At 46.6% G+C, this 25,881-nt stretch overlaps 1 protein-coding gene across 1 annotated transcript in view; it reads right to left on the minus strand.

Moving 5' to 3' along the window:
• Positions 1-23,238, minus strand: part of ABCC11 (ATP binding cassette subfamily C member 11) — a 63,391-nt gene extending 40,153 nt beyond the window's left edge. Inside the window, exons 1-12 of the mRNA XM_014857521.3 lie at positions 22,899-23,238; positions 21,451-21,587; positions 19,555-19,713; positions 15,547-15,694; positions 13,853-14,086; positions 9,909-10,082; positions 8,685-8,832; positions 8,379-8,527; positions 6,924-7,031; positions 4,627-4,887; positions 2,563-2,634; positions 292-416 (exon numbers count right to left, since the gene is read on the minus strand). Of these exons, the coding sequence (XP_014713007.3) occupies positions 292-416; positions 2,563-2,634; positions 4,627-4,887; positions 6,924-7,031; positions 8,379-8,527; positions 8,685-8,832; positions 9,909-10,082; positions 13,853-14,086; positions 15,547-15,694; positions 19,555-19,713; positions 21,451-21,587; positions 22,899-22,997 (1,814 nt within the window). The 5' untranslated portion in view covers positions 22,998-23,238. The remainder of the gene's footprint in view (positions 1-291; positions 417-2,562; positions 2,635-4,626; positions 4,888-6,923; positions 7,032-8,378; positions 8,528-8,684; positions 8,833-9,908; positions 10,083-13,852; positions 14,087-15,546; positions 15,695-19,554; positions 19,714-21,450; positions 21,588-22,898) is intronic.
• Positions 23,239-25,881: the final 2,643 nt, after the last annotated feature.

The following is a 25,881-nucleotide window of genomic DNA, read 5'->3' on the forward strand; positions in this document are numbered from 1 at the left end:
GTTATGCGTGAAGTGTCTGAAAGCCACTGGGTTCATATCCTGGCTTTATCATATTCTCCCAGCTGTGTGACTTTTGGCAAATCATTTAACTTCTTGGGGCCTCAGCTGACTTGTCTGGAAAATGGGTATGACAATAATTTTTCTTTCGCAGTGAGGAGGAACGATGGTGATGCATATAAGCGAGCACACTGCCAGTGTTAGCAGTTGCCAACTTACTATTAGCAGCTGGGGGTCCCTCCCCAAACCAGCCACACACACCCACGTCCTTCTGTGCCCCTCCCAGAAGCTTACCGGGCCTTGTCGTACTGGACTCCCATGAGGATGTTCTCCCTGATGCTGGCCCCGATCATCCAGGGCTGCTGGGGGACATAGGCCAGGCTTCCATGCACCCCCACCAAGCCCTCCTGCAAGTGCATCTGCAGCAGAGTGAGGCCAACCTCAGGACCGGGCTGGGACAGGGACAGACCCCACCAGGCTCGGCAGCCACAGCGCCCAGGGCCCCACTGCCCTCTGGGACCCTAGGGGCTCTCCTGTATCAATGGGACTTTGAACTTGGTCCTGCCAGGCCCACCCGGGAGATGAGGAAGGACCTGAGAACACAGAAGCAGTGGGAGCTAAGCAGGCCAGTTGGTGCTGTGGCTGAAACCACGGTTTGCAATGAAGACACCATGCAGTTTTTCTCTTCTTTCCCCAGCCCATGCCCTAGCAAGCAGTGCCTCCATGCTCTTCATGGTGAGATGGAAAGTTCCAGGCCACCTCTGACCATCCCTGGATATCACAGAATTATTAGTAATGCCGTAAGGTTTGATAACGCCATTGTGGTTAGATGGAAAAATGTCCTTATTTTTTGGACATCACGATGAAGTATTTAGTGGAAAAGGGTCATAATCTCTGTCATAAAATAGTTCTACAAAATACGTTTCTGCATAGATGTGGCAAATATGCAAATGGTATCAAATGTTGATCAAGGTGGTGAGTGTACGGGCCTTTAATGTAGTGTTCTTCCTGCTTTTCTGTATAAGTTTAGAAACACACTTTAAAAAAAATAAAGGCCATAACCCCCATCCCCGTCATCTCAGCATAGGATCTTCTCATCCTGTGCTCCTTTCACTTTCTCATTCTGTGCTTTTTACTTCTGATCTGGAGTCAAGCTTTAATAAGAACAAAACTTTAAAATGACATCTTTTTGTTTTCCTTTATTGGAAGCAAAGTGATAGTTCATTTGAAGAGGAAACTGACAAACGGCTGGTCCCGTAGAAAGGTGGCCTTGAACGGAAGTCACCAGGAGACGGTGCTGCGAGGAAAAGCAACGCTCCTCCATTGGGTGGACCTGAGTTTCAGCCCTGGCTCCAGCCCTTATCTGCTGGATGGCCTTGGGCACATCACCTCAGTGAGCCTTAGTTCCTCATCTGTAAACTGGCCATAATGACTGCGCTTTCCTCAGAGGGTTGTTTTCAGGGTTGAAAGAAAAAATGGGATTCTCTTCGCACAGGGCCTGGCATGTAAGTACTATTCAAACTATTTTTACTATTTAAAAGAAGAAAAAGTAGTCTTTCTTCTCCCCAGTTGCAAAGAAGTTGGGGAAAGCCCACAACACGTGGAGCACAAAGAAACGAGCTGTTAGACTGATGTATGAGGGGAGAAGTCTACTGACACCATGATCACATCCCAAGGAGCAGATGAGTCTGGTATGTACATTTGGGAGAAGGAGCTGAGGGTGAGCTAAATAAAAGAAGGACCTGCTGGTTCTCCCAACAATGTGGGAATGAGGGATGACAGGCAAGAAAGGAGAATGAAGAGAAAGAAGCCCCCGGATGGCGTGAGGCTGGGGCTGAGTAGGGAAGAGCTGGTGAGAAGCCCCCGTGGGGAGGTGGCCATAATCGCACACCAGGTGTTGTGGCCTTGGTAGGGCACTGTTTGCTGAGAGGTGTGCAATGTGACCTTAAATGTTTTGGGGGAATGGGAGGGGGTTTTTTGGAAACCGGAGAAGGCATGGGCTGAGCCATACATCTGCATGGCTGTGGACTAAGCAGACCTCAAAAACATCCACAGCAATGGAATTAGAGGGTTCAGGTCTCAAGGGCAGGGGAACCCAACAGGCATGTGAATTCTACTGCTGGGGTACCAGTAAGACGGCCCATCCCATCCAGAGGGCCACCTCTGTCCACCCCCTTCTCCCTTCCTCCTCCTCCGTTCTCCCTTCACATGTCACTCCTGATGCTGTCTCACAAGGGACACATGTCTCACTCTGAGTTCGGCTTCATGAAATGATTTTATCATTTTTGAGACACCTGTATCACCACCCTGATAGCTGGTTGATTACATACAGGGTGGGGAAAGCAGAGAGAAGAGGTGAGGCTGGATCTGCAGATGGCCTCTCAGGGTGAAGAGGAGAAACAGTTACGACCCGCCTCCCGCTCAGTGCACGCTCACGCATTTTCCATTGACAAAAATCATATTGGCTCTGACCCCCTTGAGGAAGATAGTGATGGCGTGACTTCCTGGGGGAACTCGAGCTTGGACTGCCTGTGGGTGGACATGCATGGGACACAAGTCACTTACCTCCCCCAAGATGGCTGACAACAGGCTGCTCTTGCCACTCCCACTGTTGCCACAGATTCCTAACATGGTCCCCTGCAAAGCCAAGGAGGACAGACAGGCGTTGGGACAGCACAATCCTCCCACTTGCTCAGGGCTGGTCTATTGTTTGAACACAAAATGACAAATGGAAAACAAAATAGCCACATCCACTCCAGGGCCCCTCAGATAAGCAAAGCTCAAGAGGACCTCTGAGGTCAGTCTATAGAGGTGGGAAGGGGCAACCTCAAGGGAAGGAAGTCGCATGGAAGTGGCAGAGAGGAATTCATGGATAGGTGGCTTTGTAGGGTAAGAAACCCAATTCCAGATCAGCATCTATTCCACTCTGTGATCCTGGGCAAGTCACTTAGGCTCTCTGTGCCTCAGTTTATCTGTAAAATGGGGATAATAAAGCCAGACTCACAGAATTCACTCATGCGCTCATTCACTTATTCATTCATTCAACAATCAAATAGTCATTTGTGTTTCTTTTATGTACAAAGTAATGAAGAAAAGAGCTCTCATGAGCTTACATTCTAGCCGGGGGAGACAAACCATGAAACAAATAAGCAAACAAACAAACAATCAGATGGTGATAAGCGATATAAGTAAAATGAAATTGGCTGCAATGACAGAGAGTTGGGGGTTAAAGCAATTTTAGACAGGTTGGCCAGGGGAGTCTACTTAAAGCAGGTGTCATAGCTGCTGAGAGCTGAATGACAAGAAGGAGCCAGACACAGGAAGATCTGGAGGTTCCAGGCTGCGGGAACAGCAGGTGCCAAGGTCCTGAGACAGGAACAAGGTTGGCTGCCAAAGAGCTATGAGAAGGCTGGTACAGCTGGTGTGGAGGGAACGAATGGGAGGAAAGGTCAGAGAGGTGGGCAGGGTGCTCGGGAAACCTGGGCTGTACCCTAAGGGCAGTGGGAAGTCACTGAAGAGTTTAAGCACAAGAGTGACTTGAAGTGGTTTGTAGTTTAGAAAGATCTCTCTGTCCACTGCATGGTAGTGGATCGTAAGAGGACAAAAGCGGAAACAGAGAGGCTGGTAAGGAGGCTCTTAGAGGAGCTGGGAAGGCATGCTGGTGGCTGGGGCTAGGGCAGTGGAGAGGACTATGGTGAGAGGGGACTGGGTTTGGGAGAGATGTTAAAGCAGAGCTGACAGCCCTCCCTGATGGATTGGATTGGAGGGAGGGAAGGAAAGAATCAAGTCCTGGACCACTGGAAGGAGGATGGTGCCATCTGCTGAGGTGGGGAAGACTTGGGGAGTGGGTTGGAGAGGATGACTATCAAGAGTTCTTTTTCGGTCTTTTCTTTGAAATGATTGGTAGGCATTGAAGAGGAGATAATTAAACAGACAGCTGAGTCAGGAGCCCAGAGGAGACTTCAGAGCTAGAGATAAAGCACAGCTGTGAAAATTAAAGCCACAGGACGCCAAGGGAGAAAGTGTAAATAGATGATGGATATTAACATCTATTACTATTGGATATCAGTGTCGATTACTATTAGATATTAGTATCTTTTATCTATCATTAGATATAGATGTTGATATCTATTACTATTCGATGTCAGTATCTATCGAGAGGTTTTCATAGATAATAGAGAAGAAAGGTGCAGAAGTGAGACTCGGATGGAGCAGGAGAGCTGGCTTCTGCAGACTCTAGTCAGAAAACAAGGGAGATAAGGTGACTTCACAGAATAACCAAATTGAAACAGGTAGGATAGTGCCCGGGACATACTAGCAACTTCACAAAATGATAGTTTAATCTCCTCCTTCTCCTCCCCACGTCCTTGGTCCCTCCAGAGATCAGCACACACAGAGCATACTGTGCTGGGTCTTGCTATTACAAAACAATTTTAGATGATCCATTGATTCGCACTAAAGTATGAAAGACTTTCTGTATTTGCCCTCCATGAAAAATTTGTATTTTAAAGGGAGATTTGTAGGGGGCAGTTTTTAGCCAAGGAAATGGCCGGGTACCCAGCCAACCTCCTAGCTTCAGGCCCCAAAAGTCTGGCGGCCATCCTGCCCACATAGCCTGGATGAGGCTACCTTTGACAGCACCAGGTTTATCTTGTACAACTCTGGGGCCGGGCTGTCCCCTTTGTCCTGTGGCCTGAGGGCACCTAGAGGTGGCTGAGCTCCTATCGTCCCCTTGGGAGTACGTCTGTTCCTCTCCAGCTCCAAGGCTCCACGGACAATCCTGGGGCAGGTCTGTTGCCAGGACAGGGTGGCCTCCTCCAAAACCAATGGTTTGCTGGGGTCTTTCAATGCCTGGACATATAAAACAGGGCTCTCCTGGAGGAAAAACTTCTGTTCAGACAAAAAGAAAGGGGGGAGCAGGAACTCAGTTCTTTAGTCCAGCAGGAACATGTGCCCGGTTTGCTGGCCTGCCCATTGGTCTGGTTTATGAACTTCTAATAAACAGTAAAAGTTTGAAGAACCATCGCCAATTAGGAGGCGGCCAGTTTCAGCTGGTGAAAATTCTAAATCAAGGTTTTCCAAACTTCAGATGGCTAGGCCACTCTTTCATATTTCCATCTTACCTGCACTATGAGTTCTATTCAGTTCTATTCTGCATTGGCTAACAGCCTAACCCACCTTAGCCTCATCTTAAGTGATAACAGCTATTGACTCATAGTGTTGACGTGTAGCTTTTCTACTTAGATTTCACTTATAACTATTAAAAGTGAAAAGGTCTGCCCATGTACCACACTGTGTTGTTTTGGGTCACGTATTTCAAAACGTGACCGTGGACAGCTCACTTCTGTCTGTGTCTGTCTCCATCTCCATGTGTGTAAAAGACAAGAGTTGAACTATGTGAGAATTCAAGCATAAAAAAGGTGGGTGAGAAGTCTGAGCTCAAGGAATCAAACCGTATTCACAAGTCTCTACCCGAAGAGATGCTTAGAAAGAGATCTAGAAGGGGACTTCCTGACATCTCGGGTGATTGTTTTCTCTCTGGGTAGTGGATGCAGAGCAATTTTTATTCTCTGTACCTTTTTGCATTGTCTCAACTTTTTAAAATGAGCACATAGCATTACAAAAACAAAGCAAAAAGCCATTTTCAAAAGAAAAAAGTGCTCTGTTTCTTTTTTTAAATTGGTTCTCAGGCATTTTGAGTTGGACCAGTTGTAACATTTGGGTCAAGGCACACAGTCGTCACTGGGAAGTGCATGGCCCCTCTTTTATTTAGTTAGGTAGGCACTTACTTGTTTAGTTTTTTTAAGAACATAATGCATATCCGTGAGCCTGCCTCTGAACCCAAGCGCTATAACTCTGACCCATCTGTGGGGGCCTTCCCATCTCACCCCACTGCTGGGTGTGGATGAAGTCCTCTACACCCTCCCAGCTCTCCCCCAGAGTAACCACTGTCCCAAATTTTATTGCTTTCCTTCCAGCCATCCGAAGAACCCCAGCGCTCCCCACACACTCTCTAGAACATCACAGTCTTTATTGGCATCATCGCTCTTCGTCTGATCTGATGTTATCTTCTTTGTCTGTTAATTTACTTGCTAATTGTCTTTGTCCAATCCCAGGCTCATAACTCCCTAACAGCAGGGCCCTGTCAGTCACGCTCAGATGGTACTCTCAGAGCCTGGCAGGTGGTAGGTGTTCAGTAAACATTTTTTTGAATCAATGAATGACTGAGTGAATGAATAAAACAGGTTGGGGACTGAATGCATTTAAGTGAGATGACCATAGAAATGTCTTTTAAAATTGGTTTAAATTAGGGTTTTTAAACTCAGATGCTTGTAGGGGCAAGACCAGCTCTGCAAAGAAGTAGCCCATTGCTACAAAGATAAATTGTAAGAAAAGCACAGCCCGTGTTGGAGGTGTGATAGGGCATGGCAGAGGCTGCAGCAAACCACCTCTAAACGTTGCATCTACACAGGGCAGCTATCACCTCTGCTCCAGCTGCCTGTGGCCAGGGGAGACCATAGGTTCAGTTGCCACATCTTCTGATGATTCAAGAGAATCCAGAAATCTGAGCTTTTATATACAATGTCCAGGTTTCTAAATGCAAGCAATAGATATGATTTTTTTAAAAGCAAAACCATCAGAGTAACCCGACACAAACCTGGACCGAGCTTGCAGACTGCCTGTCTGAGACCTGGTTGGATACACTATCCTAAGACCTCCCTGGGGCCCCAGAGCCGGCCTGATTCACCGGTCCTCCCAGCCCCAACACCAGCCTGGGCACAGGAGGTCACTGAGTTAGCCAACCCCTCTCCACCTAGGCTGGACTCTGAGTTGGCCAGGGCTCATGTTCAGGAGGAACACGATGGGGGCTGAGGCAAACGAGCACCCAAGCAGAGGGCCGACCAGCCAGTCCTCTGCCCACTTACCTTGAACCTCTCTCCTGCAGACTTGGAATTGGTGAGGCCTTTGATTGCGAAGGGCACAAACAACACTGACAGCCGCAAGGGAGACAAGGTGGCCACCGTGGTGAAGGCCTGATGAGGCAGGAAGGAGGCAGTGAGGGTCATAGCTCTGTCCTGCTGCCTCACTCCCTGAGGCCCCCATCCCTGAGCCTCAAGCCAGAGCGCCAGACCCTGCAGCTTCCGACAAGCAGGTCCTTCATTTGACAAGAGGCCAAGCTGGCATCGGGGAGACTGGAAAAAGTGGAGAGAAGGGATCCATCTCAAAGTCCTGGTGTCTGAGTGCCTGGTTCCTGTTGCAGCTTAGCCACCGGGAATTTTGTAACTTTGGGCAGGTCACCCACCGCAGGCTCAGTTTCCCCACTGGCATAGTACCCAAAATCATAACGTTGGTACAGGAAGAAAGTTGGGAAGCACAGAAAACACACGTGAGAGAGCTCTGTCTACTATCAGTGGAGCCTGGTCCTCTCACTGCTGCTAAGACCATATTTACTCTTCTTTGCCTTAGATGCTCTTTTCTTTTCTAATCTTCAAAATCTCCCTATGCTTCAAGTCTAATCATGCCTCCCTCCCACCCGGAGTCCTTCCCGGACCATGGAAAACCACCTTCAGCCCTCAGGGTTCCAGAATGGGACCTGCCAATCCACGCCCCATCTCCACCCCTTTCTTCTTCCAGCTTAATCTAAAGATAGACTCTGCCAATGGAGCAGGAATATTCAGTCTAATCCTGCATCCTCGAGTGCAGTGTGACCAGCGTGTCCTGCTGAAGGTGTCTCTTCACAGCCCGCGCTGCCAGCCTCACACTCAGGGGCAGTTCTCTGGTGTGTGCGGGGCCAAGCACAGGTGACTGCCGTCTGGAGCACAAACGAGCCATGGCTGCAGACTCTCACCCGCTCCCCCTCTTGCTCCAGGTGCCGCCTCCTGCCCTCCCAGGCTGGGTTCCAACCTCCCCAAGAGCAGCATCCTGACCTAGTCTCCTCCAACGACTGGGATCCCTGACCCTGAGATCAGCTGCAGCTTCTCAGGGCCAGGGTCAGAGCTCAAAGGGAAAGACAGAGACGCTCACCCTTTATTTAAAGTGCATTTTCAGGGCCCTATTTCAGGATCAGAGAAATGCCTCAATTTAGGATTCTCAATCTCAGGAGTCTATCCGAATCTTGGGGTTTTAAGTACACAGCCCCCTCCCCAGCGCCTCTGGTGCCTCTACTGGCCCTCATCTCCACAGCCGAAATCCAAGGGATGTCAGTGTCTCAGATGGGGTGAGATGGAAGAAAGCTTGAGCACCCTAAGAGTCGGGAGAACCACACCAATTTGTATTATGCACTTGCAAAACCTTCAGATCTTTGAGGGGCATGTGGTAGGAAAGGACACATGAGAAAGCTCCCTATCAATACGGGGAACCAGAGCACCCCAAACACTTACTACCGGAGCTGTGAGTTTCAGCTGTAAGCACGTGTGGATGAGAAACATCAACGTCATGGCCACTGTGCAGGCCATGAAAAAGGTGGCCATGGTGAGGCTCTGGAGGAAACCACTCTCCTCCAATAGTTTTCTTTCCTTCCTTCTCAGGTCTGGGAGATAAAAAAGAAATGCGCTGAAATTAACCACAAGAACATTCTCCAAAGAGCAAGAGCAACCCCCAGAGCATGAAAGAAGTCCCCAGAAGGTGAGAAGCTTGGCCCACCATGACATCCCCAGGCTCTGAGCAGAAAGCAAGATTTTCTGCACCTTTAATGATTTTGGCAAATGGTTTCTCCCACGTGTACATTTTAATCAGCTTAATGTAGGTGAGGACTTCACTGGTTACACGAATGCGCTGGTTGCTGACATCAGCTGTGTCATTCTGTATCTTCACAATCCTTCTGATGAAGAACACCTGCAGTCACGATGCAGCAAGAGCTCCTTTTGACAAGGGCAGAAGAGTGCAGCCTGGCCTGAGCAGGACAACTGGGAGTATTTCCAAAGGTAAACCCTAGATGGGACTGAGCACCTGGTTTTAATCCTGCTCTGAGTCCCCCGTGACACGAAGTTTCAGGGCCCCCTGAAGGTTTCCCAGTGGAGGCCTCTCCAGGCCCTCGGGGTAGGACCCCTGACTCCCACATCCAGGGGCTTTTCTCTCCTGGGTCCCGAGCCAGGCTGCGGCCATGACTCCTCCTCCTTCGGGAACCCTGAACCCTCTGACTATCACAATCGCCCTTGATCACAAAACCTGCGCTGAGGGAGGAAAGTACTCGGTAATTCAGAGCACGCTTAACCCAAGACTCCCTTCCTGTTTTGCCCAGTTTATTTCACCTGAATCTTTGGCAGCCACTTTGCTTCCCTTACCCATCATACTGTGCTCAGCCAAATGTTAAATAGTGTCTGCATTATTACGTCAGCCTGTTATGGGGAGAAGAGAAGCAACAAACACCCTATACAGAGCATACCCACTGAGGAAGATCTGTGAAGCAGATAATCCCTCACAGAAGCCCACGAGGTGAAGCTCGCACATCAGTCAGAGTCACCTCTTACTTATTAGGCCAACATTGTGGCCAGAGAACCCTTTGCTGTAGGAACTGAAGCTGAATCTTAACCATGGTGGAACGAACAGTCAACAAGAGTCACCATTCCCACGCAGAAGTACCCAGATTCCAGAGCCCTGGGAGTTGTGGGGAACATCCAGCATCAAACAGGTAGCAAAGAATGATGTTACCGGGGCCGGCCCGGTGGTGCAGCGGTTAAGTGCGTACATTCCGCTTTGGCGGCCCAGGGTTTGCCGGTCCGGATCCCGGGTGCGGACATGGCACCGCGTGGCAAGCCACGCTGTGGCAGGCGTCCCACATATAAAGTGGAGGAAGATGGGCTCGGATGTTAGCTCAGGGCCAGTCTTCCTCAGCAAAAAGAGGATTGGCAGCAGATGTTAGCTCAGGGCTGATCTTCCCCCCACCCCCCCCAAAAAAAGAATGATGTTACCTCCAATGGTAAAATCAGGAGAAAGCAAACAGTGGCAATGAGTGCAGTGGGTCCAAGAACGAGGCAGGAGGTGATGTTGCAGGCAATCAGGAACAAACCAGAGAACAAGGTCAGAGGGCCATAGTACATCCCTTCAAATAGATATTTTGTGTCGCGGGTGAAGAAGTTGATGGCCTGTAAGAGAGCAAGTCCTTGGGCATAGGTATCACCTCTCCAGGTTCCCAAGAGGAGCCACACATGCACGCAGCAGGTGGCCTCACCATGCCTTCTCCTTGCAGGAAGCCTTGAAAGGCAGGGTGATAGAGCAGAGGCAGACACACCAGATTCACAGCTCTCCTCCTACTAGCTGTGTGACCTTGGACAGTGTACTTTGCCACTCTGAGCCTCAGCTTCTCCACTTGAAAATCTGGAATCATTATACCTACGTTGTACGGTTGTGAGAATGGCAATGCGATATACAGTGTCTGCACACATAGACTGTGATCAATACAAGTTCTATTTTACTATATTATTGCTGCTCCTACTAATCTCCAGATTCTGGAGAGTTGCTTCTAGTCTTCTATTCTCTTGTATGTCATTTAATTCTATTCTCTTCTATCCATCCTACTGCTAATAGTAATAACTGAATTTTTTAGGCAGGAGCTGAGTCTTCTTTCCTTCTCCTTTTCCTTTCTCTCTTTTGCTGTTGACTGTTTGGCCCACTTCCCTGCTCCCAACACAAACGGCCCAGTTCAGTGTTACATGAAAGCTGACATTCCCAGTCAGGAAGTATTTTAGGAACTAATTCATTAGCGTCTTTTAGGATGACCAATCTGAATCCCTTAGGAAGTGATTTCCTTTTAAGCTGATCTCCTTCCAGTTCCCAGGATGCGCCTGGGCCGAGCCTTTAACAAATTCTAAAGTGTATCAGGGAGCTTAACTTGTTACAGCCACTTTGGAAGGCTATTTAGCAGAATCTCTGAAAATTAATAACTGCACGAACCCCAGGACCTGGCAATTTCATTTCTCGATGGAGAAACATTCAGCTGTGCCGGAGGAGGCACATGCAAGGATGTCTGCTGCAGCCCTGTTCACCGCAGCAAAACCCGCAAACGTCCTCACTGCCCACTGGTGGGGAAGGGTGCAGCAGCCACGCATGAAATATTAGGTAGCATTAGTTCCTGGAGCAAACTGTCAAGTTCGTGTCCCAGACCTGTCATTTACTAACTGTGGAACCACAGACACATCGGTCAGTTTCTCTGTACCTTGGTTGCCTCCTCAGTAAAATGAAAATAACAAAACAACCTACTTCATAGTGTTGCTGTGACCACTGAATGAGAGAACGCGCATAAAACGCTTCATTTTGGCACAGTGAAAGTGCTAAACGGGGCTGGGGGGAAAGGTAAGAACTGCTAGTTATAAATATGCATGAAGACCATAGTTACCAATACCTTATTGTCTATCTAAAAGTTGGTAAGAGAGCAGATCTTAAAAGTTCTCATCACAAGAAAATAAGTTGTAACTATGAGGTGATGAATGTTAACTTACTGTGGTGATCATTTTGCAATATGTACATATATCAAATCATTATGTGTATTCCTTGGACTAATGCAATCTTACATGTCAATTATATTTCAATACAAATGGGGGAAAAAAGAAAGTGCTGTAATGATGAGGAAGCATCACTGAGAAGGCAGGAGGACGATCTCTATGTCCTAACATGGAAGCTGAGACAGAATGAGGATGGAGAAAAAGCTACAAAGCAACATAAACGATGCAGCACCATTAACGTAAGAAATCACCCAAAAAACCTATGCCACACAGTTTCTATGGGTAATTGCAGAACACTATGCAAACGTAGTATCATTTATGCAAAAACTTGCATGTGCGCTAAATACACTTTAAAAAGTCCGTAAGGACACATGCCAAACTGATAATGGTGGTTCCCTCCGGGCATGAGGAAAGTCATAAGAAGAGGTCAAGGGAGTCATCTACACTATTTTATTTTGTTTCCAAGGAGAATGTATTCAGTTATTTTTGAAATTATCTTTAAAACAAAATCTATGGAAGCAACACCCTAGAAACCCTCTTGTGAGCAACTACTTCCATCTCCACTTCCAAACGGGCCATCTTGTCTTCTGCTTCTATGAAGATATTTGGGTAAATTGGGCTTTGCATACAGCAGGTGCTCAGAACAGAGGCGTACAGAAATGGCACCGAGGCAGGCCTCAGTACAAAAGGTCTACTTCGGGAGGGAGGTGAGCCTACTGGTTCAGAGCCTGGACTCTGCAGCCAGGCTCTCTGCTTACCAGTCACGTGACCTTGTACAAGATTCCTTCTCTTTCCTTGACTCAGTTTCCACCTCTGTGACAACGGGAACAATAACATAAACTACTGCCTGAGAGGGTTGTCAGAGGACTGACTGAGCTAAGTAAGTAGAGCCCTTGGGGCGATGTCTGGCTTATGGAAAGTCTACAATCACTACGATGACTTTCCCGGGATCAACACGAAGCTGGCTGCCATGGATCCTTTCCCTTCAGCCAGGTGCATCCTCCATATTTGAGGCCTAACAGAAATTAATGAGACAACTGAACACATGAATCATGCCACCTTTCCACGTGCTGCATATGTACTAACTCGTTTAACCCCATGAGACAACAATCCCACAGCTTCAGGGGAGCTGAACAAGTTGTCTAAGGTCACAGGACTAATAAAATCATGAAGAATAACAGTAATGATGATAACAATAAATATCTTATGTGTGTTAGCACTCGAGTTTAGAAAAAACATCCACTTGGTGGCAATGGTTAATTCGGCAGGCACGTTTTGGACGTCTGTCCTGTGTAAGTCAGATGCTGGGCCTTTCGAAGGATAGAGTGGTGAATCTAACATGGATCTTGTCTTTGAAGGGGGCTCATATGAGTCAGCAGCCAGATCTGTGCTTGGTGGGTAGTGGGAGTGTAGGGTGGGGTTTAGAGGTACTATCAGTAAGGAGAGGACGTCTCAACTGGGCCTTGAAGGATGAATGGGATTTCCAAAGGGCAGGGGGTAGGGGTTACATGAGCAACGTTGCCAGGAAATGGACATGGCTGGAGTATTTGAGGACTGGAGGTTAGCCCAGCCTGGCGGGAAGGGAGGAAGCTAACCTTGGGCTGGAGGAGGGGATATGGGAGGAGATGAGGTGGAAAGTTGCTGCTGTCAGATCACAAGGGGCTTTGGCCTGAGGGCGAGGAGCCGAAGCAGCACTGCCTCTTCCAAAACAAAAATGTTCCAGCGCCAAAGTGATCCATGCTCCTCAAGGCAACTGGTAGTCAACAGAAAAACAGGGCAATGGAAGTTAAATATATAAAATTCCAGTGCCCCCATGACTAGGGGTCCTGAGTTGGAATATCTTCCTCCAATCTCTGTCAGCGTTTGTTTGTGTTACGCTGCGGGGAGAGTGAGGGCAGGAACTGACGCATCAATGCAATCACCAGGCAGCTCTCAGTACTCCTCTTCTGCAGAGAGGAAAATTCACAGCACAGGGCTTATCTGTGATTGCTTTCCCTGGAAGATTTCCCTGAGCCATCCAGTCCTCATACGCTCCTCCCCAGACTGACTGGGGATGCACTTTCCAATGTGCTTCTACTCAAATTCGTGTCTGTTTGTTCACTGCCATATCCCAGGGCCTAGAACAGGGCCTGGCCCAGAGTACGCTCAGTAACTATTTGTTGAATGAATAGATAAAAGCTCTCCAGGTCCATCTATTCAAGTGGCATCTCCCTGGGTTATTGTTGACCTGCTTTTATAACCCCAGAGGCAATTCTTGATGGTCATCAACACTCACCCTAGGAATTACTGCCTTTCTCTTTCTTCCTTCCGTCCCTCTCCTAACTCCCTTTTCTCCCCCCCCTTGGCCTCAGGACAGCGATGTCTGGAGGAGAAGTAGGGAAGCACGGGCTCCGCATGCAGTCCCAGCCACTTACCTCTACCGTGGTGATGTGTGTTAGAGACTTAAATTGCATTAGTTTCTCAAAGGCAAAGGAGGAAACGGCTGTATGAAATCTGATGGCTGTGCGCTGGTTTATGACCCAACAGGAGCACAGACTCAGAGACTTCAGACACTCGCTGAGAAACAGGGTAAAGCAGAGTCCCACTCCATAGACGATGTTCTCTGGCTGCTCTTCGGAATATTCTAGGATCTTTGGTATGATCAGCACCTAAAAGGAAACAGGAGTTTGGATCATTCAGACCTCCCAATCCTTCCATCAGGCAACAAATATCAGAGGTAGGCTGTGTGAGGTCCTCGGGTCAATGTTGGGGGCTTGTTGAACGGTCAAAACTGACTCAAGCACAATCCTGCTTTCAGGAAGGACCTAGTCCAGTCGGAGGAGACTCAGGAGTTCAGCTGACTCAGATCTGAATCCCAGCTCCATTACTTTGTAGCAGGTCCTGACGGGAACCAGAAGACACATGTTAATGGCGTATTTCAGAAGTTAATAAAGTGACTATTTACAAGGTGTGGGCAGAATTTAGGAAATCCAACCAGGGATGGTAGCATACCATGGAGCCAGTGACATCAGGGAACTGTTACCTCCCCAGACCTAAGGGGAGGGGGAGGAGGAGGTTGCTGGAACCCAGAAGGAGAGAGTCACACAGAAAGGGCTCCTCACAGGAGCCTGGTCGCTGACCTCCAGTGCCAGGGAGGGAGGCAGTGAGAGGAATAAATATCCTGCCCTCACTTTCTCCTTCCCTCTGGTCTCCTGTTGGCATCTCCCACAGGTCAAACCCAACCAGAAGCCAGAGTGCAGGGGGACCCCATTAATGTGATCCATACAGGTCATGCACTAGGGGCACAGGGCAGGGTGGACAGCGGCAGAGAGTGGATCTGGAGGGACAAATGGAGACCATCCAGCACACTAACCGTTACCTAGGGAGCATATCTCTGTGGTGTCATCAGTTGTTGTCTCTTCCTGACCTGCATCCATTCTTCCTTAGCTGGTAAGAGCGCCGCAGTTTTCTCCTGGGGAGACTGTCACCTGCCCCATTGCATGCAGACTAGCCTGGATTGTCAATCAAAGTGCCCTACCCTCTTCTGTCCAACTGGTGAGCATGTGACACCAGCTGGGATAATCAGATTCACTCTCTGCAACCAGAATCTTGGGCTGAGGAACTGGAAGGCAGGAAATAGAGCCGAGTCCTCCCATCCTTGGTCCATGGAGGAGATCATTAGTTCCTGCCCCAACATCCCCAGAGCTGCTCAGCCATTTCTCGAAGCAGCTGGCATGCACTGAGCCAGACCACACTCTAAGTGCTTTATATACTGATCTCATGTAATGTCACCCTATGAGGCAGGTGACGTTGTGCTGTCCATTATACACATGATGGTTTCTATGAGGTCCACTGCTCAGAGTGTCATGGGGTTCCTTGAAGAAACTAAGGCACAGGGAAGGTAAGCAAATTGTCCAAAGCCACTCAGCATTTAAGTGGCAGGGCCAAGGTTTGAACCCAAGCAGTGGCTGCAGAACTCACACTGCTATTACTAGCTCTAATTCCCAAAAAAGGTGTTCATTTTTTGAGCAGCAGCTGAGAGGCAAATACCCCCAATTCCTGGCACAGACTTGAACATGCTAATCCCGAAAGCCTGGAGTGCTCCAACCTCAGCACATCCGCCACTTACTGGCCCCAGCAGGCTCCAGAGACAGAGGCAGCAGCCCAGAAGCGTAGCGAAAAGAACTCTTGTTCTCTGGAAGCTCAGCATCATGTGAAGCACCGAGGCTTTCTCAGGCCCACGCCGGGAGACTTCTTCTTCCCAAAGGAGGCGAAGTCTTGAAAAGAGGAACATCGAGCCAAGCGAAATGTCTTTGCATGTGTCACTCAAATGTCCTAGGGCTCACTAGCCTAGAAGCTTCATTACAGAAAGTTTCAAACATAACAAATGAAGAGAGAACAGAATAGGGAGTCTCCCCAGATACCCATTCCTCAGCTTCAAGAATAATCAACATTTGACATTTCTGTTTCGTCTCTCCTCTCCTCCTCTTTTTCTCTGTTTTTGCTGGAGTATTTCAAGGAAATCCCAGACACATCATTTCATCCATAAATGCTTCAGAATGTGTCTCTTCCCACATAGGGCTTTTGGGAAAAAAACCCATAGTAACCATAATAACAATATATATTAATAACTACTAATTGTTATTAATAAGAAGTAATAGTTACATATTGATAACATGGTGACAATGATTCCTTAATGGCATTTAATATCCAGCCTGTATTCAAATTTATTTAATTATTTTTAAAATATATTTTTACAGTTAGTTTACCCTAAATCAAGATCCAAACAAGGTCCATACATCACGTTAAAAGACAAATCTGATAGGCCTCTCGCGTCATTTTAATCTGTAACAGTTTCCCCTCCTCTGCATTTTCTGCCATTTACTTCTTGAAGAAACTGAGTTATTTATCCTGTAGAATTTACCACATTCTGGATTTGACTGACTGTGTCCCTGTGGTGTCATCTAACATAATCTTCTATCCTCTGTATTTCCTATTAGACTGCTAGTTAGACCTAGAGGCTGAATGAAATTCAGAATTCGTGTCGGTTTGCAAGAATATTCAACAGGTGCTGTGGTGTCCTTCCTTGTGCATCACATCTCAAGACGCACAATGCCTGGTCCCACTTTTAGTAACGCTAAGGTGGATCAGCAGGTTAAGGCCTGTCAGCCTGACTCATTCATTGCCAAATTCCCCATCATTGACAACCATTGCCTAGATCCACTTCCATTAGGGCTGGCAAAATGGTAATTTTTCTAATTCTATCACTCCTTCCGTATTTAGTAGCTTGAGTTTTTCTATAAAAAATAAATTTCTCTCATCAACTGTTTTGTTATCCTGAAATACAGTTAGCTGAGGAAGTAGCCTAGGACTTTGAATAATGTCACTCTTCCTTTTTATACACAAATTACAATTTATAACACCCAGAACACTGGCCTTCATAAAGCACTCTCATTTGTTTCAAAGTCCCCAAAAGGTGCCCAGTGCTGGATCATGCAGCTGAGAGCATGTCCTTATTTTGACATTCCAAGCTAATGATGCCTAGGATGATTGTGTTACACCAGCAAGACAGGAACACCAAAAACACTTCTTTTGGAAAAAAATTTGATATATGATATTTCAGAAAAGTATCAAAGAAGTCATGAAAAAATTAAAATTTTTCTGGCTTTCTTATTCTTTATTAGAATTATATTTGAGGCAGGAGCAGGTGACAGCGACAATAGTCTCTGTGGTGCTTGGGGCTTCCAGAGTCTAATGCGGCCTTTGGATGCTGTCCACATATCCACAGCCCAGTCTCCCAGCAGCAGGCCCCATGTTGGCATCTGCTCTTTGACTTCCTGGCTCCTGCTGCCACACATCTGGTCCCACTGTCTGGAAAGCAGTTACCACTGCCCTTGATGAGAACACTAAGGACAATGCCAAGGGACTCCAGGTGCTCCCTGAAGCTTCTACTCCTTACAGAGCAAGAGCATGGTGGACAGAATGGCCTCCCTTGTTGGGTCACCCTTTGTCCCCAGGGCCCAACAGCAGCACAGCCTATGCATGTTCTTAAACAGCTCTATCAGCTTCTGGGTCCCATCCTCTGCCCAGAATCTCACCAAGTCTCTAACAGAAAGCAGTTGTAGCCCTTTCTACCCTTTACTCCTCCAGAAATGGACACTTGTGCCCAGTCTAAAACCAGAAGGGAACAATCAACAAGAGAATCTTTCTGTCATATTTTCTGTCACCTGCAATCAAAACTCCAGGCTTCTTCTTCCTTCCTGGGTTACAAAACAGCTGGCCCATCCAGTGCCTATCAGTATGGCCCAGATAACTGGGGGTCTCGGCCCCAGCTCAGCAAAGCACAAATGTCCCCATGATACCTGTATGTGTCAGAGGCCAAACCGTGGGGCCACCTCTCCTCTTTCCAGTCCTACTGCCACACATGACACAATCCACAGAGACAACAAGCTCCAGACTTGGCTCTCCTTTGACTAAACAAATCCAAGTTTCCATACCTGCCCACAGCTGTCCTATCAATTTCTGGCCATGATTACCAGACTCAGATTCAAAAGACTTGGTTTCAAATTTTACCTCCTCCACTCATTAGCTACGTGACTCAGGAAACAACATTTCACTTCTCCTGTCCTTGGTTTCTTCATTTGTAAAATGAGGAAATAATATCTGCCCTGTTGATTTCATAACCCTATTGTGATGGTCATAGGAGATAATGGATGGGGAAATGCTCTGTAAGTGTAGAATCAGAAAAAATGTGAGGAATTATGAGGGAAATGATGATGAAGATAACGGTGGGCATGACGGTGATGCTGCTGCTGTGGTGACAGTGGGGGTGACAGTGATGGTTGGCAGTTTGTCAGCAAATCCTTCCAGAAGCCAAAGCAGCCGTTCTGAAGGATTAGGGACAATGCATCCCAGAATTCTGCCTGTTAAATGGTGAACATACAGAAAGAAACCCCTTTAAAGGTGTGAATGCATGGATAATTATTTTTTCAAATAAACATCTGAAAATGGAGTGACTGCAGAGGTGTTGGTAGACAGACATGGTGAGTTACGGAATGGAAAAGGGAGCATGGGTGACCCGGGAGAGTGGAAGTAGGTCAGGAGAGCTTGTGCTCATAATGGTTAGGAAGAGCCAACCCAACTAACAGTTAACTGGTTGCCTATCATGCATCGGGCATTTTTCCAAGTGCTTTAAACTGAATGTATCACCTTTGCAATTCTCGCAACAATCGTATGAAGGACCATGAGATAAATTTTATGATCCCCTACTTTATACATAAAGACACAAGGCCCTGAAAGGGTAAGTAACTTTTCTGACATCGTAGCTGGTAAGAGGTGAGCTCTGACCAACATTTGGCATTATCCAAGAGGTGTTCCCTGGAAACTTTATTTTACTGAACAAATCTGAGAAGCAATGGGTCAAAGGTTAAACAGTTTCTGTTTTCTCAGTGCCTTCAACACACTACTTTAGTGTGTAAATCTTTGCGACTGGCTCTCATTCGCGCCACTTCACAGACTCCCCGACCACTGAGCGCTCTTCTCAGGGAGGCGCTCACGAGTCACCACTTCCTGGAAAACATTTGGGAAAGGCCACTGCACACCTGGTGCCTATGGATTAGCCAGAGGTAGGAACATTTCAAGTCACTTACCATTGTTTTCCCCATTTGATCCTCATATTGCCTTGTGGGGTAGGTGTCACAAGAAATGTAACCAAACAACTAGTTAGTGGTGGCTCAAAGATTAAGTGACTGGACCACTAACCCAAAATTTAATGATCAGTGACACAGATAAATACCTGATCCAGAAGAAAAAGCAAAAGGGACTAGAAGCAGTAATTTCTAACTTTCTTGGAGGAGGTCCTGGGCCCTAATGCAAATCTGATAAAAGAGGTGAATTCTTGCTCTAGAAAAAGATCTCCAGCCCATATGTATGAAATATGTAAACCATTTCAGGAGATTCATGAACCCCAGGTTAAGAAGCTTCAGACTAGAGTGAGGGGTCTTGCTACAAAGGAAGAAACGATATTCTCTAGTTGTTAGACGACGGACCCCACCTGCTAGTGTTAAGCATCTTGGGTCACCATCCCCCTGAGACATGGTCTCTAACCAATCCCGTGGCTTGCTCAATGTGACTTTACCTTTCGGCATTTTTGGCTGAGGCATCATGTACTGACAGCTGGGGGATGCTGTTCTCATCTAAGTGTTTCTGTAAACCTCGGATCATGAGTGGGGTCAACCATGACAACAAGAGGTAGGAGAACAGGCCAGCATCATCCATGGGCTGCGGGGCAGGAAACCTAGGAGAGAAGTCCCAGGCAACGTGGTCACCCTGTGACACAGGCTCTCGAGACGAAAAATAAGTCAAGCGCAAGATTTTGAAGGGATGAATTATAACAATGTAAGAGCCACAGTGCAGTCATCAGGGTGTACAGAGAAGTATTTTTTTTCATGACTGTATTATTTGTGATAGTTAAAAACCAGAAACAACAAAAACACTCATCAATAGGGGAATGCTTTGCAAAGAAAGAAAAAAACCAAAGTAAATCCATATTGTAGAAAACAAAGCAGAAGTGTCTAAAATTCGAGCTGATCTATTTGCAGAACGTGGAAGAAGCTCTAACAAGATTAAGCAAGGAAAAAATCATTTGCAGATTAAGAAATTCAGTGTATTTTTATTTACATGAAAAGGAAGAAATAAGGGAAGGCAGACAAAATGATATATATGTAATATATATCAAATTGTTATATCAAGTTATGTAACAATTTATCTCAAATTGTTAACAGTGGTTGACTTTGAAGAAGGAATTAGAATTGGCAAAGGAACAGGAAAAGACATTCTCATTGGTTTAATTTTTCTATGTTTTGCTTCTGTAACTTTCACCAAAAAATAAAAATGAAATAAAAAGTAAATAAGAATGATCAGGTCATATCTCTGGGAATGATTCACAAATGCAGAAATAATGATTGCATTCATGTTGGAACTGTGCACTCCGGGCAGGGCTGGCCACGCCTCTGCCAGGTGTGTTGGAGAGAGAAGAGACTGAAGGGAGGGTGGGACACTGCGGCAGGTACGTGGGGCCATCTGCACTCACAGAGGAGGGGGCGAGAGTCTATGAGCTGGTGCCAGGATTCCAAAGGCCCAGCAGAGACATGCATTTCTGAGATGAGGTTGCCCAGGTGAACTAAGGTACCAAGGTACTCTGATCCTGGTGGAGATAAGATCAATTCAGTGGGAACCATCTAGCTAGTATTGATAAGAGCTCAGACATAAAAACAGGACAACAACTACAGTTTGTTGATAGATCACAGGGCATTTAGCCATCAGGGCTTCCCACTTCTCCTAGAATGAAGACCATCATCCTTAATGCGGCCCATGGGGACGTGCATGATCCCCCAGCATTTGCCTCCCTCTGTGGCTCAACTCGTGCCAGACCCATCATTGCACATGACTATCCAGTGACACTGGCCTCCTTCTTAGTTCCTGGACACATCACGCTGTGTTCCTTCCATCCCAAGGCCAGGCATTTGCACATGCTCTTCCCTCTGCCAGATCATTCTTCCCTTTCTCTTTCCTAGTAAAATCTTGTTCGTCCTCTGGGTCTGAGCTAAAGCACAAGCTGTCACTGTTCCACTGTCCCTCTGCACCCCCATGGTTCTCCACAGCACCATCCTCAAACAGCTTGCAGTCACATGTGTATTTATGAGTTTACTTGACTGTTGTCTTTCTCCCCCATGTGAGGTCCACGGTGGACAAGGATCTCGTCTGTCTTGCTCACTGCTATTCCCCCATGCTCTAGCATAGTGCCTGGCACATGTAAGGGCTCAGTGAATCCTTGTTGAATGAATGAATGAATGAACGAAGGGCTGGCTGTGCCTCCCTGGTGTGCCTCAGGCTGCTCTGCAGGTGTTGGGCTGTGGTGGGCGACATGAGTGTGTCGGCATGGTTATGTAACTTTAGGAGGGGTCTGGGTGTGAAGGTCTGAGGGTCACTGCCCTGGGGGGTAGAGCCCCTCGTCCTCCCCCTCAAGACTCACTTTGGTTTGGGACGGAAGGGAATCATGTTTCTCCAGGCAGCAGAGTACTTCCCCCAAGGGAGGCCCTCCGCCTTCTCCGGTGCTGCAGGATTCCCTGCCTGCTGGGTCCAGGGGCCACCTTCCAGAGTGTAAGGTTTCTTGGGGAAGAAAAAGCAAGAACACATCAGTTTCAGACCTCATAAACGCTGCCTGAGGGAGTGTTGGGCTGGCCACCCAAGGCAGACGGATCTTTCCACATCCAGCTTCCTAAAGAAAGGCAGCCAGAGTCAGACAGAGACAGGCAAACACTGTATGATCTCACTTGCATGTGGAATCTGAAAAAAGAGAGTTCATACATAAGAGAACAGAGACTGGGTGGTTGCCAGAGGAGAGGGGGTGGCGGCTTGGTGAAATGGGTGAAGTGGATCAAATGTACCAAACTTCCAATTATAAAATGTCATGGGATGTAATGTACAGAATGGTGACTATAGCTAATAATACTGTATTGTATATTTGAGAGTTGCTAAGAGAGTAGATCTTAAAATTTCTCACCACAAGAAAAAAAGTTTGTAACTATGTGAGGTGATGGATGCTAACTAGACTTATTCTGGGGATCCTTTCATAATATATACAAATACTGAATTATTGTTTTGTACACTTGAAACTAATATAATGTTATATGTCAATTACATCTCAATAAAAATAAGTAAATAAAAGAAAAGCTGCAGGGCAGGGAGTGAGCACTGAGCCAAGAGTCAGGACAACTGGGTCTCAGCCCTGGTCCTGCCCCCCATTTGCCGGGTGACAGTGGGCAGGTCACTCTACCTTCCTGGGTTTTTACCTATTAATAAACACTGTAGACAAGAATAAAGGGTGCTATAGTTAGTCACCCACAGAATGTGAGACCCAGTCACCCTCTGAGGTAAACCTACCACAAAGAAATCAAGAGGCAAAAAAATTAAATCCCAAAACATTCCATGTTATGCTTTTGATAAGATGGGAAAAAACTAAAACAAAAAGATATATCACTTCTAGGACTTCACGTAGAATAAATACTATCTTAAAAGCATAGCAAGGGATCACTGGGAAAAGATTTGAGATGATGGTTACTTCAGGGGGTGAGGGTTAGAGAACGAGATGGAGGAAGACCAATGGCTGGATGTGATTGTTAAGGTCCGAGCTTGTGAATTGATGGGTTTACAGTTGCTGATTATGTTATTAAAAGTAAATACATAGAAAAATAGTTAATAGACGAGACAGAGAGAGAGGGATAGAAAGATAGAGGCACGAACCATGAAGGTGTATCATGACAAAGGATTATGATCCATCTAATTGTGGAAACCTGAGGACCATTAAAAAAATCAAGGTGAAATAATTATAGGACAAAACCATTGATCTAATTTATGACCATTGTGAAGACCCTGTCAACTCAGTTTCCTAGTGTTGTGATGAAAAGGAGATCTACTTACGTAGCTAAGTCCTGAAGCCATGTCATCACCTACATCCAAGCCGAGATTTATGAGGCCACCGGAAGAGCTGGGGACCCAGTATATCCTCCTCCTGGTCATTTTCAGTTGTCCTGCCAATTCTTTGTTTCCAAGAATCAGAGAATCTGAAAAGGCAGCAGGTAGGAGCAGCTTAGATCCAGCCCTGAGCAGCCAGGAGAGGGGGATATCACCCTGCAGGAAGTGTGCCAGGGCCGTGCAGAGGGTTGGGCCATTGTCACAGGCCTGCTTTTCCCTCCGGCTGGAATGGGCTTGGCTCCCTCTTTTTAAACACCTGCTCCAGCCTCAGCCCAATATCACTGAGGGAGACCTTCTCTAACCACCCACTCCCAGCCCCAAAACCTTGGGTCAGGTCAATCAATCTCCTTTGATATCTCCAAGGCCTGCTCATAAACCACGCTTCTTCCCTTATCCCAGTTTGTAATTGCGTGTTTCTGTGAATCATTATTTGTTTAGAGTTCAGTTTCTGCACTAAACAAAGATCCTCATGAGGACAGGGCCATGTCTGCTTTGCTCACTACTGAATCCTTGGGGCCTGGGACGGTGCTGGGAAGACAGCAGGTGCTCAGTAAATAAATGATGGATGGATGGATAAATGAGTGAAAGAAATGCGATTTTGCCATTCTCCGGCTCTTGGTTTTCACACATTCAGAGGAGGAGACCTGGGCACACTTTAGGAACCTTAAATAACCAAGGCATTTTAAAAAATGTTAATATACTTTTCATTTTCGCCTTTCTGAGTACGTGACTCACTCCCAGAACGTCCATGTGCCTTGGGAAGGTTGGGGTGCGGGGGAGGGATGGTCACTAGGAATATTTTGAAAAAGAAAGAAAGTATACATCAGGGCCAGTGTCATGGGGTATGACCAGCACCACACAGGGGCCCATACCCAGAAGGGCCCCAGGCTTCCTTGAATGCTCTGCTGTCAACATCTTGAAATTCTTAATAATTTTGAACAAGGAGCCCCACAAACAAGTCCTGAGGTTTAGATACAGCTTTTGACATTCAAATATAGGATTGTACTTCAAGTAAAAAGATTTGCAGGCTAGCCTATTGTCTTGGGAGAAGATTCTCTAAATTCCTTTATCCCACTCCCTCCATTCATCTTTCTTTTAGCAAATCACAACAAAATCTGGTAGACCCAGTTTCTGGAGTTCTCCTACACAGCGTACGAGATAGACCCCCAGCCATGGCACCAGGCCATGAGGTATACTTGCCATGCAATGGCAGAAATGGACCTTTCAGCAATGATGGAAAAGAAAAAAAGAGAGAGAAGGAGGTGTATTAGATAAAAGAGGATGTCACATACTTCTTGTTTAAGACTCTGGGAAAAGGCCAGTTTTCTGGCTGCCACAATCCAGCCTAGGACACAGACACATTAAAGTAAAATCGGCATGAGTCAATAGAAGGAGGCCTGGGAGTAGGAACACGGTGTACTGCTGTCCAGTTTATTCACTACACAAACGTTCCCAGGGGAGGGAATGGAACACGGGGGAGGGAGCTAGAGACAGCGAGTTCTAGATTGCAAGTCATGCACCCTGGCAAGGAGCCGTATCAGCCGTGCTGATAGATGTTTGTATCTGGAACTAACCTAGGGCTGCAATGGCTGAATGAATGCAGTTCCGACATGAACGCTGCTTGACATTTTACTTTATGTTAACAAGTAAGAGGAAAATGAAACATCAAAGATGAGTGATGGTTGAATATTCACTCATTTGCCAATGACCCTGAGTAACTTTGCTGAACTTTTTTCAAGTACTGAAAGAAAGTTTCCTCCTTTCTTGGTCTTCTTCACAATGTCATGGCTACAGGGAGCACACGCTTGATTTAATCTGCAATAGTAACATTTCTTGCATTTATTTCTCAAGGCTAGATAATCAACAAAATAATAAAACAAGTAAGACATTATTGATAGTATTTCCACCAGTCAGATACAATAGATATAAATAACCTAAAAAAAAGCAATAGCAAAATGTAGTAAAATAATTAGGAGGTGATAAATTTTGAGTTTGACTTTTGTCTTTGATAAAATGTATTTAGTCATAAGTTTATATAATTTAGACTTAATAATGTTTGTCTTTAACAACTAGGCTCTCAAAATTCCAGAAAATTTGACAGTTGGTTCTCATGAATAAGTATGAACAGGCTCTACTCTTGCATCCCTCTGGAAAAAGTGGCCGCTTTTTCTAAATCCTCCTCCCATCAGGGACATCTTTTTCCAGTTCACTCCAAGTGCTCCACGGGCTAGTGCTGCTGCCCCTGGGGGTAGCTTTCCTGGTTCCCCTGTGGTGCAGATGGGAACAAGAAGTAGCCAAAAGTCTAGGGGAGGGCCTTGCCAGAGGGGGCCTTGGGACTACCTGGGCTGCAAATCAGTGAGAAGCAGGGGAGGGTCTTAGAGGAGAGTATGGTGCCAGCAGAGGCCCAGCAACCCTGGGAATACCACCAGGCAATGAGCAAGGCACAAAGCATCTCTTGAAGGCCTACACCAGATCCTCCAATGACAGCAGAGCCGGCAGTGACCAGGTAGATAAATGACATCACTTGGGAAGCAGAGGAGTAGAGGACACTGTTCCCAGGACCCTGACTCTTCCTCAGCCAGGCGACAACTCTGAGACTGAGCATTACTTAAAGGAACTATTTAAATGACTGGATTAAACAAGGTCTTAAAATCGTAAGCCTAAACATTTATTTTCTCCTCAGTTACCAGCAAGCAGGGGCTCATGAGGAAGACCAGATTCTTAGAGGTCAAATAACGAAATGAGATTTTCCTCTCATCTTTCAGCTATAGTATGATGTGCCAATCTGGTTTTTCTATACAGACCTGCAAACAGATGCAACGAGGGTTTCAAAGGTGTGACTCTTTTCTATATGGAATTTGTCCAGGAAACCGGTGACAGGGAAAAGTAAACCAAATGAAAATTAAGGAAATGCAAATGTGTATAAGGG

This window comes from Equus asinus, chromosome 28 (assembly GCF_041296235.1).
Source record: "Equus asinus isolate D_3611 breed Donkey chromosome 28, EquAss-T2T_v2, whole genome shotgun sequence".
NCBI classification, from domain to species: Eukaryota; Metazoa; Chordata; class Mammalia; order Perissodactyla; family Equidae; genus Equus; species Equus asinus.